This window comes from Sebastes umbrosus, chromosome 22 (genome assembly GCF_015220745.1).
Source record: "Sebastes umbrosus isolate fSebUmb1 chromosome 22, fSebUmb1.pri, whole genome shotgun sequence".
NCBI classification, from domain to species: Eukaryota; Metazoa; Chordata; class Actinopteri; order Perciformes; family Sebastidae; genus Sebastes; species Sebastes umbrosus.
The window spans coordinates 22,711,242-22,728,388 of record NC_051290.1 but is presented as its reverse complement, the minus strand read 5'-3'; the positions used below and the strand labels follow the sequence as shown (position 1 = coordinate 22,728,388).

Below are 17,147 nucleotides of genomic sequence, written 5' to 3'. Positions count from 1 at the left end.
AGAAATAGACATTAACATAACAGAATATTGATTCATATTTGATCAGCGCTGCCTAGTTTGACCATTTGGTCGGAGTTCAGAGTGATTGACAGCCGGCTCTCATAGACGGCAGATGGACAGCAGACCTCAGATCAGCTCTTACTTCTTCCTCCGGTCTGTGAAATCTTGCAGGTTACCAGTTTCATGTACTACTGTCACGATATAGCAACCGTTTTATAAAAGTAATTTTTTTAATCATATTTGCTCCAAAATCGCCTACTTCAGCTTTAAGACACCAAGACCTTGAGGAACACCATAGAAAAAGCCATGCTGTGATTTGGTGTCAAATACTTTTGATATTTTGAGATTTCTGCAAGAATATCATTTTTTGATGAAGGATGGTGAGCACTTGTGTTGTGTAAACTGCTCAGAAACCCCCTTATTGTCCATCTAGCTAGGAAAGCCATCCATCCTCTGAATGCTCTGGGTCTCTAGTTTGATCCATCCATCCTCTGAATGCTCTAGGTGTCTAGTCTGATCCATCCATCCTCTGAATGCTCTAGGTCTATAGTCTGATCCATCCATCCTCTGAATGCTCTAGGTCTCTAGTCTGATCCATCCATCCTCTGAATGCTCTAGGCCTCTAGTCTGATCCATCCATCCTCTGAATGCTTTAGGTCTCTAGTCTGATCCATCCATCCTCTGAATGCTCTAGGTCTCTAGTCTGATCCATCCATCCTCTGAATGCTCTAGGTCTCTAGTTTGTGGCTGTATAATGTTTCATAAGGCTGTGATTATCCTAGAGGTCACCACAGGTCATTTTATACAGTGAGGTCAATGAAATGTCTCCTATGGGGACTGACATCATCACACATGAATACAGGTGGGCTCATTGGATCCACAGGAGTCTCAGCTTTACAGTGATACCCAATCTATGGAATTCAACACTGTTTAGGGACCCCAGTATGCAGAAATATTCAAACACACCATTTTAGAACAGGAGACAATAACACATTTATACTGCATGAAAAAAACTACATGTGATTATCATAAAGTGGGCATGTCTGTAAAGGGGAGACTCATGGGTACCCATAAAACCCATTTTCAGTCACATATCTGGAGGTCAGAGGTCAAGAGACCCCATGGAAAATGCCAGTTTTTCTCACCAAAATTGAGCCTAAGGTCGGAGCATTATTTAGCCTCCTTCATGACAAGCTAATATGGTTGGTACCAATGGATTCCTTAGGTTTTCTGGTTTCATACGATATCTGCACCTTCACTTAAAAAACCTGCTACAGCCTCGGAAAGACAGTAAAGTCGGTCTCAGAGGGTTAATACCATGTTAAAATGGGTCACTGTGGCAGGAAAACATCTCAATCCTTTTTTCTTTGCTTTTCACAGACCACATTTTGAATTCATCAGAGAACACCACAGAGATTGAGTTAATAATTTCTTCCTCATGTATTCGCGCTAATCTGTTTTTGCTCAGTGAAGGACGGTATTACCGGCAGCCAGGATCTTTTCATGCCTAATTGGTTTATTCACTGCAACAGGGATACTCAATCGCAGGGTATGAAGGGCTCATGTAAACAGTTTAACCTGAAGGAAGCCTTATTTGCGGACAGGCGAGAAACAGCAGAACATCTAAACTTGTATCTGACATTTTAAAATATGGATTTTGTGTTAAGAATGAAGATTACATTAACAATATTTCTTCCATGCCCATGAGTCCAAACATTTTATAATATATTATAAGAATGAAATGCATCCTTATATTATAGCTACAGCCCGTAACAAGCAATCGCAAAAATGGAATCACAGGAACATTCGAGACGAGTAGACATTCACTGATTAATCCAAATGCACACATAAAAAGAGCCAACATTTACATCCTGTGGTTAAAAGAAAGCAATGAATCCTGAAGGTCTATTATGGCCAAGCGCTGTAAAAGATTTTGTGCTGACAGTGTGCAGAAGTCCTTAAGTTTTGCAGCTATAAGTTAGCTGGCACCCAGAGAGAGTGTAGTATATCTAAAGGACTTATTGCTGTTGAAGTAAGCAAGAAAACTTCATGTTGTCAAGGGAGATACACCATAGACTGTATATACACAAATCCGGGGGAATACCGGAAGAAATCAAGTCGATGTTTTGGCTTCATTTTTGGGGAGCAGTCATGTCGTCCATCTTTATATACAGTCTATGTGATAAACTCTGTTCTTATCTTTTATTTTTTAGGGGGTTGTATCTGCTATAAAGTCATGTGAGTTTGTTCTGGTCAGTTTATTAATTCTCTCTCCCTCCACAGATAACACTTTGGAGCAGCGTGCCCTGGACCAACTTCACCCGGGAGCTATGGACCACTCTGGGCTGCTGTGCTCAAACACGCCCTCCGCTTCCTGGAACGGACCTAAGGGCTCCACGTTTTCACCCGGAGCCTGGAACGAGCCATACAACTACAGCATGAACAAAGGCCCGGCGGTTCCACCCAAACAGCACAGCGTCATCGGAGGAGGTACGCAGGACGGGGTGATGTTGGTAAGCTCGGGACAGTCGGCGAGCTCACATTCTGGTTCATTCGCGTCCGTGACGAACCCTTCTGGGAGAGGAGGGAATAACATGCCAGGGATTTCACTGGCGACGGCGATGATAGGAAAGCGGAGCGAGACGGAAGGGGCTGCGGCGGACGGCGGGAGGGGAGGAGGGGGAGGTGGGGAGGCAGGGAGAGGGCGGGAGAGGTCGGCACGTTCCATAGCAGCGGCGAACGCCTTCAAATTCCGGGAGCGTTCCCTTTCCACGCCCACGGATTCTGGTTCCTTCTGCTTTACAGAAGGCCAGCCAGACGGGAACATCTTGCCTACAGGTAACGGGAACGCTATGGCGATAACAGACCACCAACAACAGCATCACAACTTCCTGGGTTTGGGTGAGAACTACGCCCTTCTCTACCCTAGAGGGAGCTCCGAAGACAGCGCCAGTACCACAGACACAATCTCCGTCACGGCTTCAGACTACAGCGCTGACGGCCGCCTGCGCCTACGCTCCCGCTCCATCTCACTTAAGAAATCCAAGCGCAAGCCGCCACCTCCTGTGAGGAGCGTGTCTCTCATGAAGAACCTCGGAGAAGCCGAGGGCAGGATCCACCATGAAGGCGGTCTTTACAGGGATGGCCGGCCAAAGAGCCTGCACATCCCCAGGGACCACTTCCCGGACTTCCAGCCCGATTTCCTCCTGCCCAGCTCCTCCAAACCCAGTATTGGTGAGCGGGAGCTGGGCCATGGAGGCACAGACGGACCTCCGAGCCTGGAGGTCCAGGCACCAGAGAGGGAGGGAGAGACAGAGCTGACCTTCCCCACTCACTGGCAGCTGGGGGATTGGAAGAATGACCCTTACAGGTAGGAAATGAAACTACACTTTATGTTAGCGGCTTATTTGCCCAATCCAGTTTGAATTTAAACTGCCTATTTGTTTTCTTATTGGCTCTTCGGTATTCTCTAAGTTTGGTCCATTCTCACTCCCAATTCGTCAAATACCGCCATTTGGTAAGTGCCCCACGGCATTGGAAATGTGATGTCACGTTTGTCATTAATATCATCAGTCCTGCGAGTCACGTAAGTCGCATTAGTCGTTAGACACGTGAGTCGTCAGAATCATTAGTCCTGTGAGTCACTTGAGTCGCTAGTATCGTCAGTTCCGTGAGTCACGGGAGTCACTGGTCACATGAGTTCGCTTGTCAGTGAAGTTAACATCAACCACGACCGTATCCTAACGAAGTTGTGAAGTTGTGTTGCCTAAACCTAACTTCCTGTGAAAACGGAAGTATATTTTGAAAAGACACTATACATGTAATGAGCATATATTGACACACTGTCCTTGGTCTGTCCAAAAGTAACGCAAGACGTGTACCCCGTGCGTCAATCTCCGATGCCGAGGGGCACTGACCAAGCGGCGGTATTTGACGAGTTGGGAGTGAGAATGTGTTGATTTGTTAGATAAAGTCTTGAAATGCAGTCCTCTTTCCTCCAGGTCTCTTTCAGGCTCCAGCACAGCAACAGGTACCACAGTGATTGAATGTATGAAAGTCAGAGGCAGCTCGGAGTCCCTACTTGATTCTCCCTCCACCTCCAGAGCCACCTCACCCTCACAGCTCTCCATGGAAACGGACATCAAGGCGTCCTCGCCCTTCAAACCCCCAGGACTCATGTCCCCGTCAAGTGGCTACTCCAGCCAGTCAGAGACTCCCACCCCGACTGTTCCACTCAGTCACATGGCAGGTCATGGGACGGTAGGGACATTGGGGTGTAAGTTGCGCCCAAAGATCCCAGAAAGGAAATCATCGCTACCATCGCCCAAGGACCCGGCAGCGAGGTCTAGACTGTCCTTTGAGATGCCTGGGAATGCACACCTGGAGCTGTCCTCAATCAAGCCAAAGCAAAAGGCCAGCAGGCGACATTCTGACACCTCAACGGCGGCGAAACCGGGAAAAATCAGCCCCAGCTCCTCACAGGCTTTGCCAGTGGTCACCCAGAATGAGCTGAAGACGATTCGGCTCCGCTCCGTCTCTCGTGGTGACTTGGAGGACTGTCCCGATGGGGCATCTGACACCATCGAAGAAGAGCAGCATGGCCGAGACTTAGGCGAGGACCCCAGTCCGCCACCCACCCTGCCGAAACCCAAACCACCTGTTGCTGTCAAGCCCCCGTTGCCCAAGCGACCCCTAAACCTTCTCCTCAAGTCTCCTTCTCCCTCCTCCACTTCCCCCCTAGCCCTCGACTCACCTCCTGGCTCCCCTGTGGACCGGCCCGTGCCCCTAGGCAACATCTACAAAGTCATGAGGAAGCCCAAACCCAAAAAACCTCCACCGCAAGCAACAAGTCCCTCTGTTCTCCCAGATTCTACCACCGCTCCACAAACTGCCTATGATCACCCATTCCTCTTCCACTCCCAGGCCCTCTTTGATCTCCCTCCTCTTCCGGACCCCCAGCCTCTCCTGGAAGACCCAGCGATGGAGCCTGATTTTGACACCGACCCAGAGATCCGTCTTGGTCCTGGGGATGGAGGCTCACTCCCCTCTCCCTGCAGCAACCAGGAGGCCCCGGAGCTCCAAGACAAGAGCAAGACCCTCCCCTCAAGGATGACAATCTCCTGTCTGGCAGAGCTGTCGGACAAAAAGAAACCCAAGGTGAGGAAGACGTCTCTCAGAGAGTGCTTTATTTTAGGGGCGTCCTTGTGGTTAAGGTCATTAAAGGGATAGTTCAGGTGTTTCCCAGTCGGGTTGTATGAGGTACTTCTCCATAGTCAGTGTATTACCTACAGTAGATGACGGTCAGCACGCCACCAGTTTAGAGAAACAGACAGTAGTACCAGCACGGGAGCAAAGAGATGTACTGCTGTGGACGGGGGCAGCAGCGAAATGTATTTTAAACACCTAAAAAAATTCAATATCAGTTTAAGCGTATGCTCTATTTAGAATATTTTCACCGGTTTACCTTAACATGAGACAGTTGCACAATCTATGTTTAAGACGGCGAACTGAAGCCGTTATCTATGCTCTCACCAAAGCAACCAGACTCTGTTGAAAAAAGGGTGATTTTACTTTGCAGAACACGGGGGTTGCTGGTTTACCGCTGCCTCAATGGGTTAGTTTGTTTGTGCTATTGTGTGACTTTAGCAAATCCGAACTAACCAAAGTAACACAATAAGACAAACAAACTAACCAATCAGGGCAGCAGTAAACCAACAACTCCCGTGTTCTGTGAGGTAAAATAACAGGTGTTACAATTACAGGAGTCTGGTGGCTTTGGCGAGAGCATAGATGGAGACAACGGCTTCAGTTGCCAGTCAGAAAGGGCTGTCTGACGGCAAGGTAGAGCAGCAAAAATATTCTAAATATAGCGTACCCTTTAACTGAAATCGATATTTATTAGGTGGCGAAAATACATTTTGCTGCCGTCCACAGCAGTACATCTCTTTGCTCCTGTGCTGGTACTGCTGTCTGTTTCTCTAAACTGGGGCGTACCGACCGTCATCTAATGTAGGTAATACACTGACTATGGAGAAGTACCTCATACAACCCCTCTTCAAAATACCCAAACTATCCCTTTAAGTGTGTCATTATGGCAAAACAGTAGAAATACAGTTCATGGATTTAGAGAATCGCAATTTACTTAATGTCCTCATTTTTAAGTAATTGTACTCATGTCTCAGAATTATTCCATCCATCCATCCATTATCTCTCTCTCTCATTAACTCTCAGAATTATTGCTGTACTTAATTTCTCATTCCTTTCCAGGTTCCACCTCCAGTACCCAAGAAGCCGAATGTCCTGCTCCTTCCCTCGTCGGTCCACTCTTCCACCAATGGCAGCGCAGAACGTCAGACCCCACAGGCCGACAGCCCAGTGGGTCTCCGGTCTCCTGTAGGAGCTTTCCCACCAGAAGAGTTTCCCGGTTGTCCTAGTGTTCCCGATATGCTAGAGCAAGAGGAGAACCACTTGGGAACAGACGAGGAGAGTTCAAAAGAGTCATCACTTCAGTCGTCTTTGCAGGATTCCTCCCTCACAGAGCTGGGAGGGAAAATGGCCAGCGCTGGGATTGGGGCAGGTATGGTGATGGTTTCTGATATTGACAAGGCTGCATCAGGCATGTTTGTTCACACAGTTATACTGTAACTCCAGCTTTACTTTAACATTTAAAAGACTTTACAAAGCTGAAGAAACATTCAAAAGGAGCACTCGGTTTGTAGGGACAGCAGCTGTAGTCAGCTTGGAATCACACCAGTTACAATGGATTACAATGGAGACCCAGTTTCACGGTGAAATAAAAGGATCAAAATGTCTGTTGAAACTCAAACCACTAAAACACTGCTCACCATCTGTACACTCAGTGTGTTCCAAACCTTCACATTTATGCCAAAATATGGCTAACAGCTTCTATTTGTCACAAGCACGGGTAGCTGTTTGTCTTTCATGTAAGTGTAGTGTAATAAGAATATGAGTGTACTTTTTCAGTGATAAAGGAAGGTATAAAGGTATTATTTTAACGCAAGTAATTCATCAGACAAGAAGTCTGGTTGTATAGAATAAATCTGAGATTTTGAGAATAAAGTCATAATATTATGGCAATAAAGTCATAATATTATGACATAGGTTTACGAGGAAAAAAGTCGTAGTATTATTCGAATAAAGTCATATTATTATAAAGTAGTAATTTTACGTGTTATTTTCTTTTTTTCTCGTAAAGTTATGACTTTATCCTCGTTACACTACGACTTTTTTTCTCGTAAAGTTATGACTTTATTTTCACAATATTCCGACTTTTTTCTCGTAATATTCCGACTTTTTTATCATAAAGTTCTGACTTTATTCTGTAAATCTCAGATGTTTTTTCCCTCAATGTGGCCCTAACACTCTGTAGTACATTGTTTCTTTGGCCCTCACTACATTAGACTTATGTACTATATACTTAGACTGTAAACTGTGTTACCTTCATCACAATGATCAGATGTTTTGCGGCTCCAGACAGATTTTTGCCTAAAATGTCTCTTTTGATAGTAAAGGTTGCTGACCCCTTGACTAGACCATAAAGCAGGGGATGCTTTAGGGTGGGGCTACCTTGTGATTGACAGGTCGCTACCACGACGTTGTCCAGTCTGGGAGTTGTCCGTGTTTTGTCGTTGAACTTTAACTCTTTCACTGTCTGTTTTCAGTTCATGAAAGTTAATTGTAACATTTTGTTCACCAAAAAATGTCTTACTCAGCGTTCGGTTGTACTTGGTTGTGCTCAAACCCTCTCGTGTCACTTGTGGTTCCAAAATATCAAAATGGCGACGGTCAAAACGCCAAACTCGAGGCTTCAAAACCGCGACCAAGTCCACTTATATGCAGTCTACGCTGTACAATGAAATAGACCGACACATATTAGCTCGTAAATTCTGTTTGATCTTAATCAGAAGCAGTGGAACTCCCAACCTTTTTCTTCTCATTTCCTATGCACGTGTTTAATGATAGCCTGTCAGAGCTGCTGCATTTGATTAGGATCCTTCCCCGCTGCATTTGATAACTCAGAACCTCCTGATTCTGCCAGAGGAGATTTCTCTTGTTTTTAAGCAAATCAAAACCCAATTGCTCTAAAATTGGACCACATCAAAACACAGACTGGTTCCCGCTGTTTGTAACAGTGAAGATGACATTTATCATTATTATCTAATTATTAACTGTTTCTCTGTGTAACTGAGTCACATTTACTTCACTTGCATACACTTGTATTATGAATATTGCCTTTGGTGAAGCAACCACAGACATAATGGGCTGAACTAAAAATACGTCATTTAGGATGTTTTAATAAGATTTCTCTGTCTTGCTCAGATGACTCGGCGGCCAATGAGAAGACGATACTGCACATCGCCGAGGAAACAGATGATGACTTGTTGGCCAGCACACCCTCAACACACACCACCGAAGACCTGTTCACTATTATTCACAGGTTTGAACATGCACACACATACATCCAATATACAGTTTACATACAGACTATAAAACAATGATATTACACTAGATGCATTTTCTCAAGAGGCCGTTCGATATGGAGGACAGAACCTGCCAAAATCAAACTAAATAGAATTTTAATAATAATAACAAAATAAATAAATGACTCGATTAATAAATATGCCATTAAATGTACCAAAATAATATAAAAAATAAATGAAGGCATTAATTAATTGATCAAATGTGACATAAAATTATATTTCTGTTTTAATGTTCATCTTTATTTATTTACCTTTGTATTTCTTTAACTATCTTCTCCTCTATTTAATATCCCCTTTTATTTATTTATTTATTTATTTTTATTAACTTTTAAAATTTTGCATTTATTTTTAGATTTATTTATTCATTATTCAATTTATATATTTATTTATGCATTTAGTCGATCTATGCACTCTTTTGTTGACCAACCAGTAGGCGAAAAATTGACCCCATGACGCACGTTGAATGACAGCCCCCTCATTTGCATAATGAGGCAAAAATGCATAAAGAAATGTTAAAAGAAAAAAATACTTATTTATTTCTGATAAATAAGTTTGGGGAAATAATTAGGGGGGGAAATGCAAAGGGAAAATCATGCAGAAATAAATACATAATTTAAGAATTAATAAAATTAAAAAAAATAAGATAAAAAATTAAAAAAATCTATGCAAAAAATGGAAAATGAAATAAAAAAAATAAAAGGGAGAATTAAATAGAAAAGTAGGCGGATAGGAGAATTAATACAAAGATAAATAAATAAAGTAGCAAATTAAAACAAATATCCATACATGTTTTATCAATTAATTAATGCCTATATTTATTTTTAATGTTATTTTTTGTACATTTAATGGCATATCTATTTATTTATTTATTGATCGAGTTATATATTCGTATAGTTGGAAAGCTTAAATAGTGCATTATAAACTTATCAGCACAAATTGTTTCAGCCAACGCCAAGCTTGCCTGCTGGCTTATTATAACCCAGAGCACGTGACGAAAGACTCATTGTCTTGTTGAAAAAGGTGTGAGGCGGACGGAGCATAAGGTTCCTTAGCAACGGCTAAACGTACAGTGTGTTACTGCACGACCGGCGCCTCTTTTTTTGTCCTTTTTTCAGAATCTCTCTCACACAGAATCAGAAGAAAGCTAGTCTCTAAGCAACAAGTGTTCATGATTTTACCTTGCGTGATGCTGAAAATAGCTTGAAAGGCAGCGAAGAAAAGGTGAGGAGGAGGGAAGAGGAAGAACAAGAAAGGATCCTGTCAGTCCTCTTTCACACATAGTTCCTGGTAAATCACTGGGATAACCTTTCAGGCAACGCTAGTTCACTATTCACACATGCACTACATTCAAGAACATTTCTGTGCCTTTTCACCCATGTCATAGCAACAGAGAGCTGCAGGAATGAGTCCTAAAACCCAGAAATGAGTTAGCATTTCAGCACTTCCTGTTCCCTCGTCTGGAAGTCAATGGGTTTTTAGTTAGACGCCTGAAATGAGGTCTGTGGTTAACACAAGCTGAAGAGATTTTAACGTTTTGTTCTACGATATAAAATACGTCAATACGTAAATACCCCATTCGTGAAGCCTTTATGTGTCTTAAAAAAGACGGTTGCTAACTAGTGGCTAAAGAAGACTACAAAACATTACGGCAACTCGTCCTCCTTTACAGCCTCGTTGTGTTTATACTCACCTCATGTGACCGTGGTGTAGTTCGTTTATAGCCTAACGTTAGCTTTTTACTTCTGGAGATTGCATGTACGCTTCAAAAATCATAAAAGAGGTGTTCATTTGTGTAGATTAACTTTGCTGAACAAAACGTTTCAGTATCATAAACGTGTGTGTTTGCCACAGAGCTTTATTTTCTGTAATAATCCAATGGTAACCCACAAGTAGCGAAACTCTCGCGAGATGGTTCATTTTAATTTTGACCTTGAATAGTTAGGTTAGGTAGGATAGGTTAGGATAGGTCGTCAGGCAGCGAGTCTCGCGAGTGTTCTCACATGTTGCAACTGGTGGGTTGCCTTCTAGACACGACCCTCGTAGCGTATTTAATCTTTACCCGTGAAAGTATCGGGGTAAACGCAAAACCGTAAACAAGTCGCAGATTGAAAGACGTCATTAGCGGAGTCTTGTGATTGGTTTGCTCGCTCCACGTGAAGGCATCGTTCACCAGACGTCCGTAACCCTTTACATGCTTGTCCCTGCAAAGTCACTGCTTTAGTTCACAACGATTTTCCCTGAAATATTACGAGGTCTTGAGGTTAGAAATTGACGGTACAGATTCCCCTGAATATCCATCCCTGCTCCCATTTACACGACCCCATGCGGGAAATGTTCCGGAACATTTCACAGACAGACTGCATGTGTGAAAAGGACTTTAGTGTGACTCATCTACAGTAGCTTGAGGAGTAAATTTCAAATTATGAACCGAAACAGCCGCAAATTGTGTGGAATTTATCTTCAAATCCTCCACCTTTGCTAATAATCTCCTCTTCTCTTCTCCCAGGTCCAAGCGAAGGGTTCTAGGCCGCAAGGAGCCGACGGACTCCTTCGGCAGCCGCCAGAGCCTAGTGTCCCCGGTGAAGCACAGCACCGGCGGCGGCGGCTGCGACGTCCGAAATCTGACCTTAGGCAGCCAGAGGTCGAGCTCCCGCAACGAGAACTTCATGGCCCTGCTCCAGAAGAAAGGCAGCAAGTCTTCCAGCGGAGGAGCCAGAGTCTCCGCCATGGAGCTTCTCAAAAGCACAAACCCTCTGGCGCGGCGAGTCACCGAGTTTTCGACCACCTCGTCGACGGCCGGCGAGGGAGGAGAATCCGGGAAACCCAACGATCAGTGAGCGGAGGTATTGTTGTTAACCAGGTCCGTTTGCTGTTGACAAAGCTACCAACCAATTCTACAATGTGCCACCCACTGCAAGACGGGGCCTTCGTACTAACGTCCAACCGGATCGCTCCAACTACTGATTGACCATTTGCACTGTCCAATCAAATTGGAGCACATTTTTTGGACAAAATGGTCCCTCCCACGGTTGAAGCGTTATTGATCCCTGTCAAACCGGTCCCCTCTAGGAAAGCGAGAAATCTGTGGATATTGGTTTGAGGTTTTTAAGGTCGACACTGCGTGGTGTTTTCCTCATCGGGGATGTGGTCTGTAGATGGATGGGTGGAGTGGACACTGGGAATATAAGGATATTCAGAGGATATCTTTACTCCTGGCTCCTTCTGGATGAAGAGTCCCAGATGATGATCATATATATGAATCTGTAACCAGTTCTCCTGATCCACGAGGATACCACCGAGGATCCAATGAATCCAAGAAATAAATGGAATAAAATACAGATGATTGGCCTATGATTCAAACAAAACCCTCCAACCCATAGCACTACAGCACCGACACCTGTAGACCTACAATTGAAGGGTCAATTATTAATGATCAGGCACCTGAGAAAGCAAATATGCCTAAAACCCTGGGCACCTGAACTCTTCTTCTTCTCCTCTCTATGGTAAAGGCAATACCATAGCAGGCATCAGCATTTTCAGACAGCTGAACCTTCGGATTTGAGCGGACTACGCGCTGCAGGATTTACAAAGAAAAACCACACGGGTGGCTTTTTTGCCACCAAAGATGACGCATGAGCATGTCACAGATTTTGTCGCTCATGCTATGAACACTTTACGAAACATTCCACAGAAGCGCCAAGCGACATTTTTGGAACGCAAGCACTTTTTTTTCCCCCTTGGGCGTCGGAGGTCGTTTTTGCAGAGCAGCCTCCGCGTCGCTACGTTTCTCTCATCCATCATTATTTCTTTTTCTTATATTTTTTTCCCACACATGCTAGACGGCCATATACTGTACATGTTTCATTTGTGTGTAATCATGTACAAAGATAACTGTAACGCATCTATCCAGGGATGTCGACACAAAGACTAAAAATAGTGTACAGGAGCAGCTTGGACTACAAACTGCCCACACGATGGAGGGAAACACTCAAACACACACACACTCACACACACGGACTAAGAAGTAACGCCATGGAAGACAAACAGAACAGACCGGATAACATAGTGTGTGTGTGTGTGTTTGTTCATACGAGTGTGTGTGCGCAGATGAAATCTCGCCTGTGGAGTTTCTGTACGGAGAGCATGAAGCAGGCCTGGTTATTAAACAGGGTTTTTATTCATTTTGGTCTCTGGTGACGGGACCAAAGGACTATTCAAAACTACAAACAGACCAGAGGGGACCTAACGGTGTGTGTGTGTGTGTGTGTCTGTGTGTTCATGTGTGTGTAAAGAGGGAAGTGCCAAGAACAAGACAGAGAAGAAAGAGAGAAAGAGAGAGAGAGAGTGAACGTACATGTGCCTGTTTATGTGTTTGCTATTTTTTGTCTGTCCTCACTATGTGTGGATACATGTGTGTGCGTGTGCGTGTGCGTGCGTGCGTGCGTCGTCACCCCCAACCTCCTTGCCCCCCGCTCCTTTCTTACGATAGGATTAGAATGACCTCCCTACACCCACACATTCTGGAACCAACAGGATTCCGGAATCATGAGGATTCAGTGGATTACGGAAACAAAAAGGATTCCAGAACCCCGAGGATTCTGGAGTTCGGAACTCTGGAACGAGGGAGTCTTGTGACGTCAGAACCCCCCCACCCCTCCCTCTCAGATCACTGCAGCTCTAGCAAAGAACGTATATCGCCAAGGAGTGAAGGTCAATTGTTCGTTCCATTGCAACGTCAGCGGCCAGCAGCAACGCTACGCTTCCGCCATTTTGGACTGAAAGCGCCGACCGGACGGCAGAATAACGTCCGCCTAAAAAGTGCCGTGCAATAGTAAAACTAAATTATTTCTATTCTATCGTCATATTCTACCAGAATGGCCTGTGTTCAACAATGAAATATTCTGAATATAATTTGGGCTTCACGGTGGTGCGGTGGTTAGCACTGTCGCTCAAACCTGGCTTGGGGGTCCTTGTTTGTGGAGTTTGCATGTTCTTCCCGTGTTAGCGTGGCTTTACTCCTGGTGCTCATGTTTCCTCCCACAGTCCAAAGACATGCAGGTTCACTGTTGACTCTAAATGTCCCGTAGGTGTGAATGTGAGTGTGAATGGTTGTGTGTCTCTGTGTGTCAGCCCTGTGATAGTCTGGAGACCTGTCCAGGGTGGACCCCGGCTCCATTCTCCCCCCCGCGACCCTGAATAGGATCATTTACAGATAATGGATGCGTTTTCAGTCCAAAATGGCGGCAGCGGCACCAGACTCTTTGCTTCTATACTCTGGCTCTGGCCTGAGCATCCGTCCGTCCGTCCGCATCGTCGCAGACTGACGTTACAGGAATAGTTTCTGTTTGTTTTGCCCTCCTACGTGCACGTTTTTCACAGTCAGAAGTGAGGTGGTGGTCTGTGCCACCCTCCTCCTCCTCCTCCTCCTCCTCCTCCTCCTTTCATCACTGCTGGAGCATACACTCCCATCTGTCTCTCTGCATATAGCACCATCTCTTCTTCTTCTTCTCCTGGCAAATACAGTAGCACACTCTTTCTTCGCCTATATACTGCAACCTCTCTCTGTTTTTACACGTAGCACCGCCTCTCTATCCCTTCCTCTTTTACCCCCCCCCCCATCTTCTGTTAACCTTCCCCAGTCTCTCCCATCTCTCTTCCTCCTCCTCTCCACCTCTCTGCATTCAGTCTATGCATCCGAGCTCGGCAGACGACACAACACCGGATGAATGTCAATGAATGACTGTTAAGAAGATAGATGCTGTGCTTAGTTTGCGAGTGCAAAAAAAAACATCTTTCTATCAGCGCTTTATCCTCTGCCTTCTTTCTTGCTCTTTTTATACTTTTCCTTTAACCTTCCTTTCGAGTAACATGGAATTAACGTGGATGAATGAATGGGTAGGATCCGTGCACAAACACGGAAACAGGCAGGGTTTGAGTGTGTTTTTGCATAAAGGACCTTTACTTTTGGACGGTGAACAAGACCCCTCCCAACCCCCCGTGGTATTTGGCCCCTGACCGACCCTCAGTTCTGGATCAGCGTGTGGACGGTCTGAGGATTTTGGATTAGCAGTGGTTCAGCTCTAACACCTGACTTATCCCCTGCATGGATGGACCGTGCGGGGGGAGGAGGGAAACGTTCATCCCTCGGTGCTATTGAGTCAGAGCTCCCCCTAGTGGATGGAAAAGGAGGAACCACACAAGAACAGGAGAGTTTACTCCCGTCACACACATCTCTCTCTTCCCCACAACAGTCCTTCAGGTATTCCATCATCCTGAAAAAAAAAAAAAAGATGATGATTTTAAAAATGCATAAATTATCACCATTTACGATGACTAGTCAAGTGACGCTTGTTTTAAATATTTAGTGAATGAAAAAAGATAAACCTATAAAACTCTGTGTTTGTTTGCCTTGTATACTGAATTATTGGCGTGTTGCTGCAGCGCCTACTGTGTTTTTATTTCATTTTATTATCATTTTTTTGTATTATTATTATTTCAGCTGCCTTGGTAGTACACACACACACACACACACACACACACACACACAAACACAACCTTTGCAAACATCTGGCCAATATAAGAGAACAGCTGTAAAAGGGAGCATTTCTGTTTAATCTGACCTGTGAAGAATAGTTTGGGAATCTGGTGCCTCACGTGACTCAGATATATATAGACATAAAATATGCCCAAATCTGCATTCATATACAGTAGAGCTGCATCGATTAGTCGGTCGACTATTTTGATAATAGATTGATTCTTAATGGGGGTTTTTTTTCACGCAAAAATGGCAGAAAATGTTGTTTTCAGCCTCTCAGATATGGCGATTACCTGTTAAATATCACGTTAAACTGAACATCTCCGGGTTCGGGACTGACAAAACAAGACATTTTCACTATTTTCTGACATTTTATAGACCGCACGATGAATCAGTTAATCTAGAAAATAATCTGCAGATAAATCGATGATGAAAATAATCGTTAGTTGAAGCCCAGTCTCACGGCAAAGTGTGTAACACATCCGTCTGTCCACAAGAAGAAAGCGTGTCAGCGTCAAGTTTTGAATATTACACGTCTGCATGGAGGTGCATTGTTAGCGACGGTTGTCACGTGATGTTTGTCACATGTTTGCCGTACTCCGTACGACGCTCAGAGCTAGTGACGTAGTATAAAAGTTAGAAAGACCACTTAGGATAGGGAGGTGGATCGGTCCAACAAACACCGGACTTTCAACGGGGAGGCCCGTGTTTGTTGGACCTGTGTTTTGTTTTTTAAGTTAAGTGACTGTTTTCCGCACTGATGTTACGTTGTTTCCGTAGGTGTTTACATACTTATTTTAAGACCAACCATGACATTTTCCCTTAACCAAACTAAGTGGTTTTCTTTCCTGATCCTAAGTCAGGGACCATGACATTTTTCCCTTACCCTAACTAAGTGGTTTTGTTTCCTGATACTAAGTCAGTGACCATGACATTTTTCCCTTACCCTAACTAAGTGGTTTTCTTGCCTGATCCTAAGTCAGTGACCGTGACAATTTCCCTTACTCTAACTAAGTGGTTTTGTTTCCTGATCCTAAATCAGTGACCATGACATTTTCCCTTTATCTATTTAATTAGTTTTCTTGCCTGATCCTAAGTCAGTGACCATGACATGTTCCCTTACCTTAACTAAGTGGTTTTCCTTCCTGATCCGTGGCTTTGTTCGCCCCCTGCTGGTACTGCACATCAACACAGGCGTGTAATATTCACGTCTCTGCGAGGCAAAACGTGACACTGAAGTGCTGTCCTCTGGTGGACAGGCGGACCTTTGGCGTGATAATGGGGTTGAATATATATACAGGTATGCGAGAGTATGGTAGTGTAGTTATATTCCCCGCTTTAGAGCAATATCCGTCAGAGCAATCACACATAGGTGAAGTTTGAAGGGAGATAAAAAAAAAAAAAAAAGTGATTTGAACCATAGCCACAGATTTTGTTCTAAATGTGGGAACAGAGGAGAGAGATATGAGTAGAGTGTAAGGGGAGAGGATGTGTTGTTTTAGCACAATAACAACAGGAACAGTTCGTTGTTAAAAAGTACCATCACAGTGTTGTTTTACTTCCTGTGTCGACAGATGGAATATATCTTCAACGTGGCACATTTGGCTCGACAGTCTTTAGCAGGGAAGTAAGCAGAGGTACAAACAGAGACATACTGTATGGGTACACTGGTAAAAAGGGTGCTGCAATCATTTAATATCGAGAAGAATGTGTACGTTTTTACAGTTTTTCAGGGGCAGAGTTGCATCGGAGGCAGAGATAATCTCATCGGTGGGGTTACTGCCAATTTGGTGCCATATTTTTGATACTTTTAAGGTCTACTAACAACAAATGTACAGACAATGGGAACTTTCCCTCGGCTCTCTCCACACACACACACACACATACATACCAACCAATGGGAATATTTCACCCTGACGAGGAGCTCTGCCTCCCAGAAATGTCTGTAGAACTAAATTACCAATCTCTGAAATGTGTCGACAACTTATTATATTGAAAATGACGTTTCTATATAAAGTGTGAAAAGAGAGCTGACACTAGAAATATATTGAATATCTAATCCCTCCTTTAGGAGTATAGGGGAGAGGTGGAGGAGGAGGGTGCGGAGCAAA

At 44.2% G+C, this 17,147-nt stretch overlaps 1 protein-coding gene across 6 annotated transcripts in view; it reads left to right on the top strand.

Annotated features, from left to right (window-relative positions):
- nhsl2 (NHS-like 2) overlaps nucleotides 1-13,645 on the top strand; it is a 237,857-nt gene extending 224,212 nt beyond the window's left edge. For 5 of the 6 annotated variants that reach the window (XM_037759702.1, XM_037759703.1, XM_037759704.1 and 2 more), the window contains 5 exons: nucleotides 2,284-3,370; nucleotides 4,002-5,157; nucleotides 6,268-6,577; nucleotides 8,341-8,458; nucleotides 11,008-13,645. In XM_037759702.1, coding sequence (XP_037615630.1) covers nucleotides 2,284-3,370; nucleotides 4,002-5,157; nucleotides 6,268-6,577; nucleotides 8,341-8,458; nucleotides 11,008-11,338 — 3,002 coding nt within the window. In that variant the 3' untranslated portion in view covers nucleotides 11,339-13,645. The remainder of the gene's footprint in view (nucleotides 1-2,283; nucleotides 3,371-4,001; nucleotides 5,158-6,267; nucleotides 6,578-8,340; nucleotides 8,459-11,007) is intronic. The other variant, XR_005205373.1, reaches the window with a different exon arrangement.
- The last annotated feature ends 3,502 nt before the right edge of the window (nucleotides 13,646-17,147 follow it).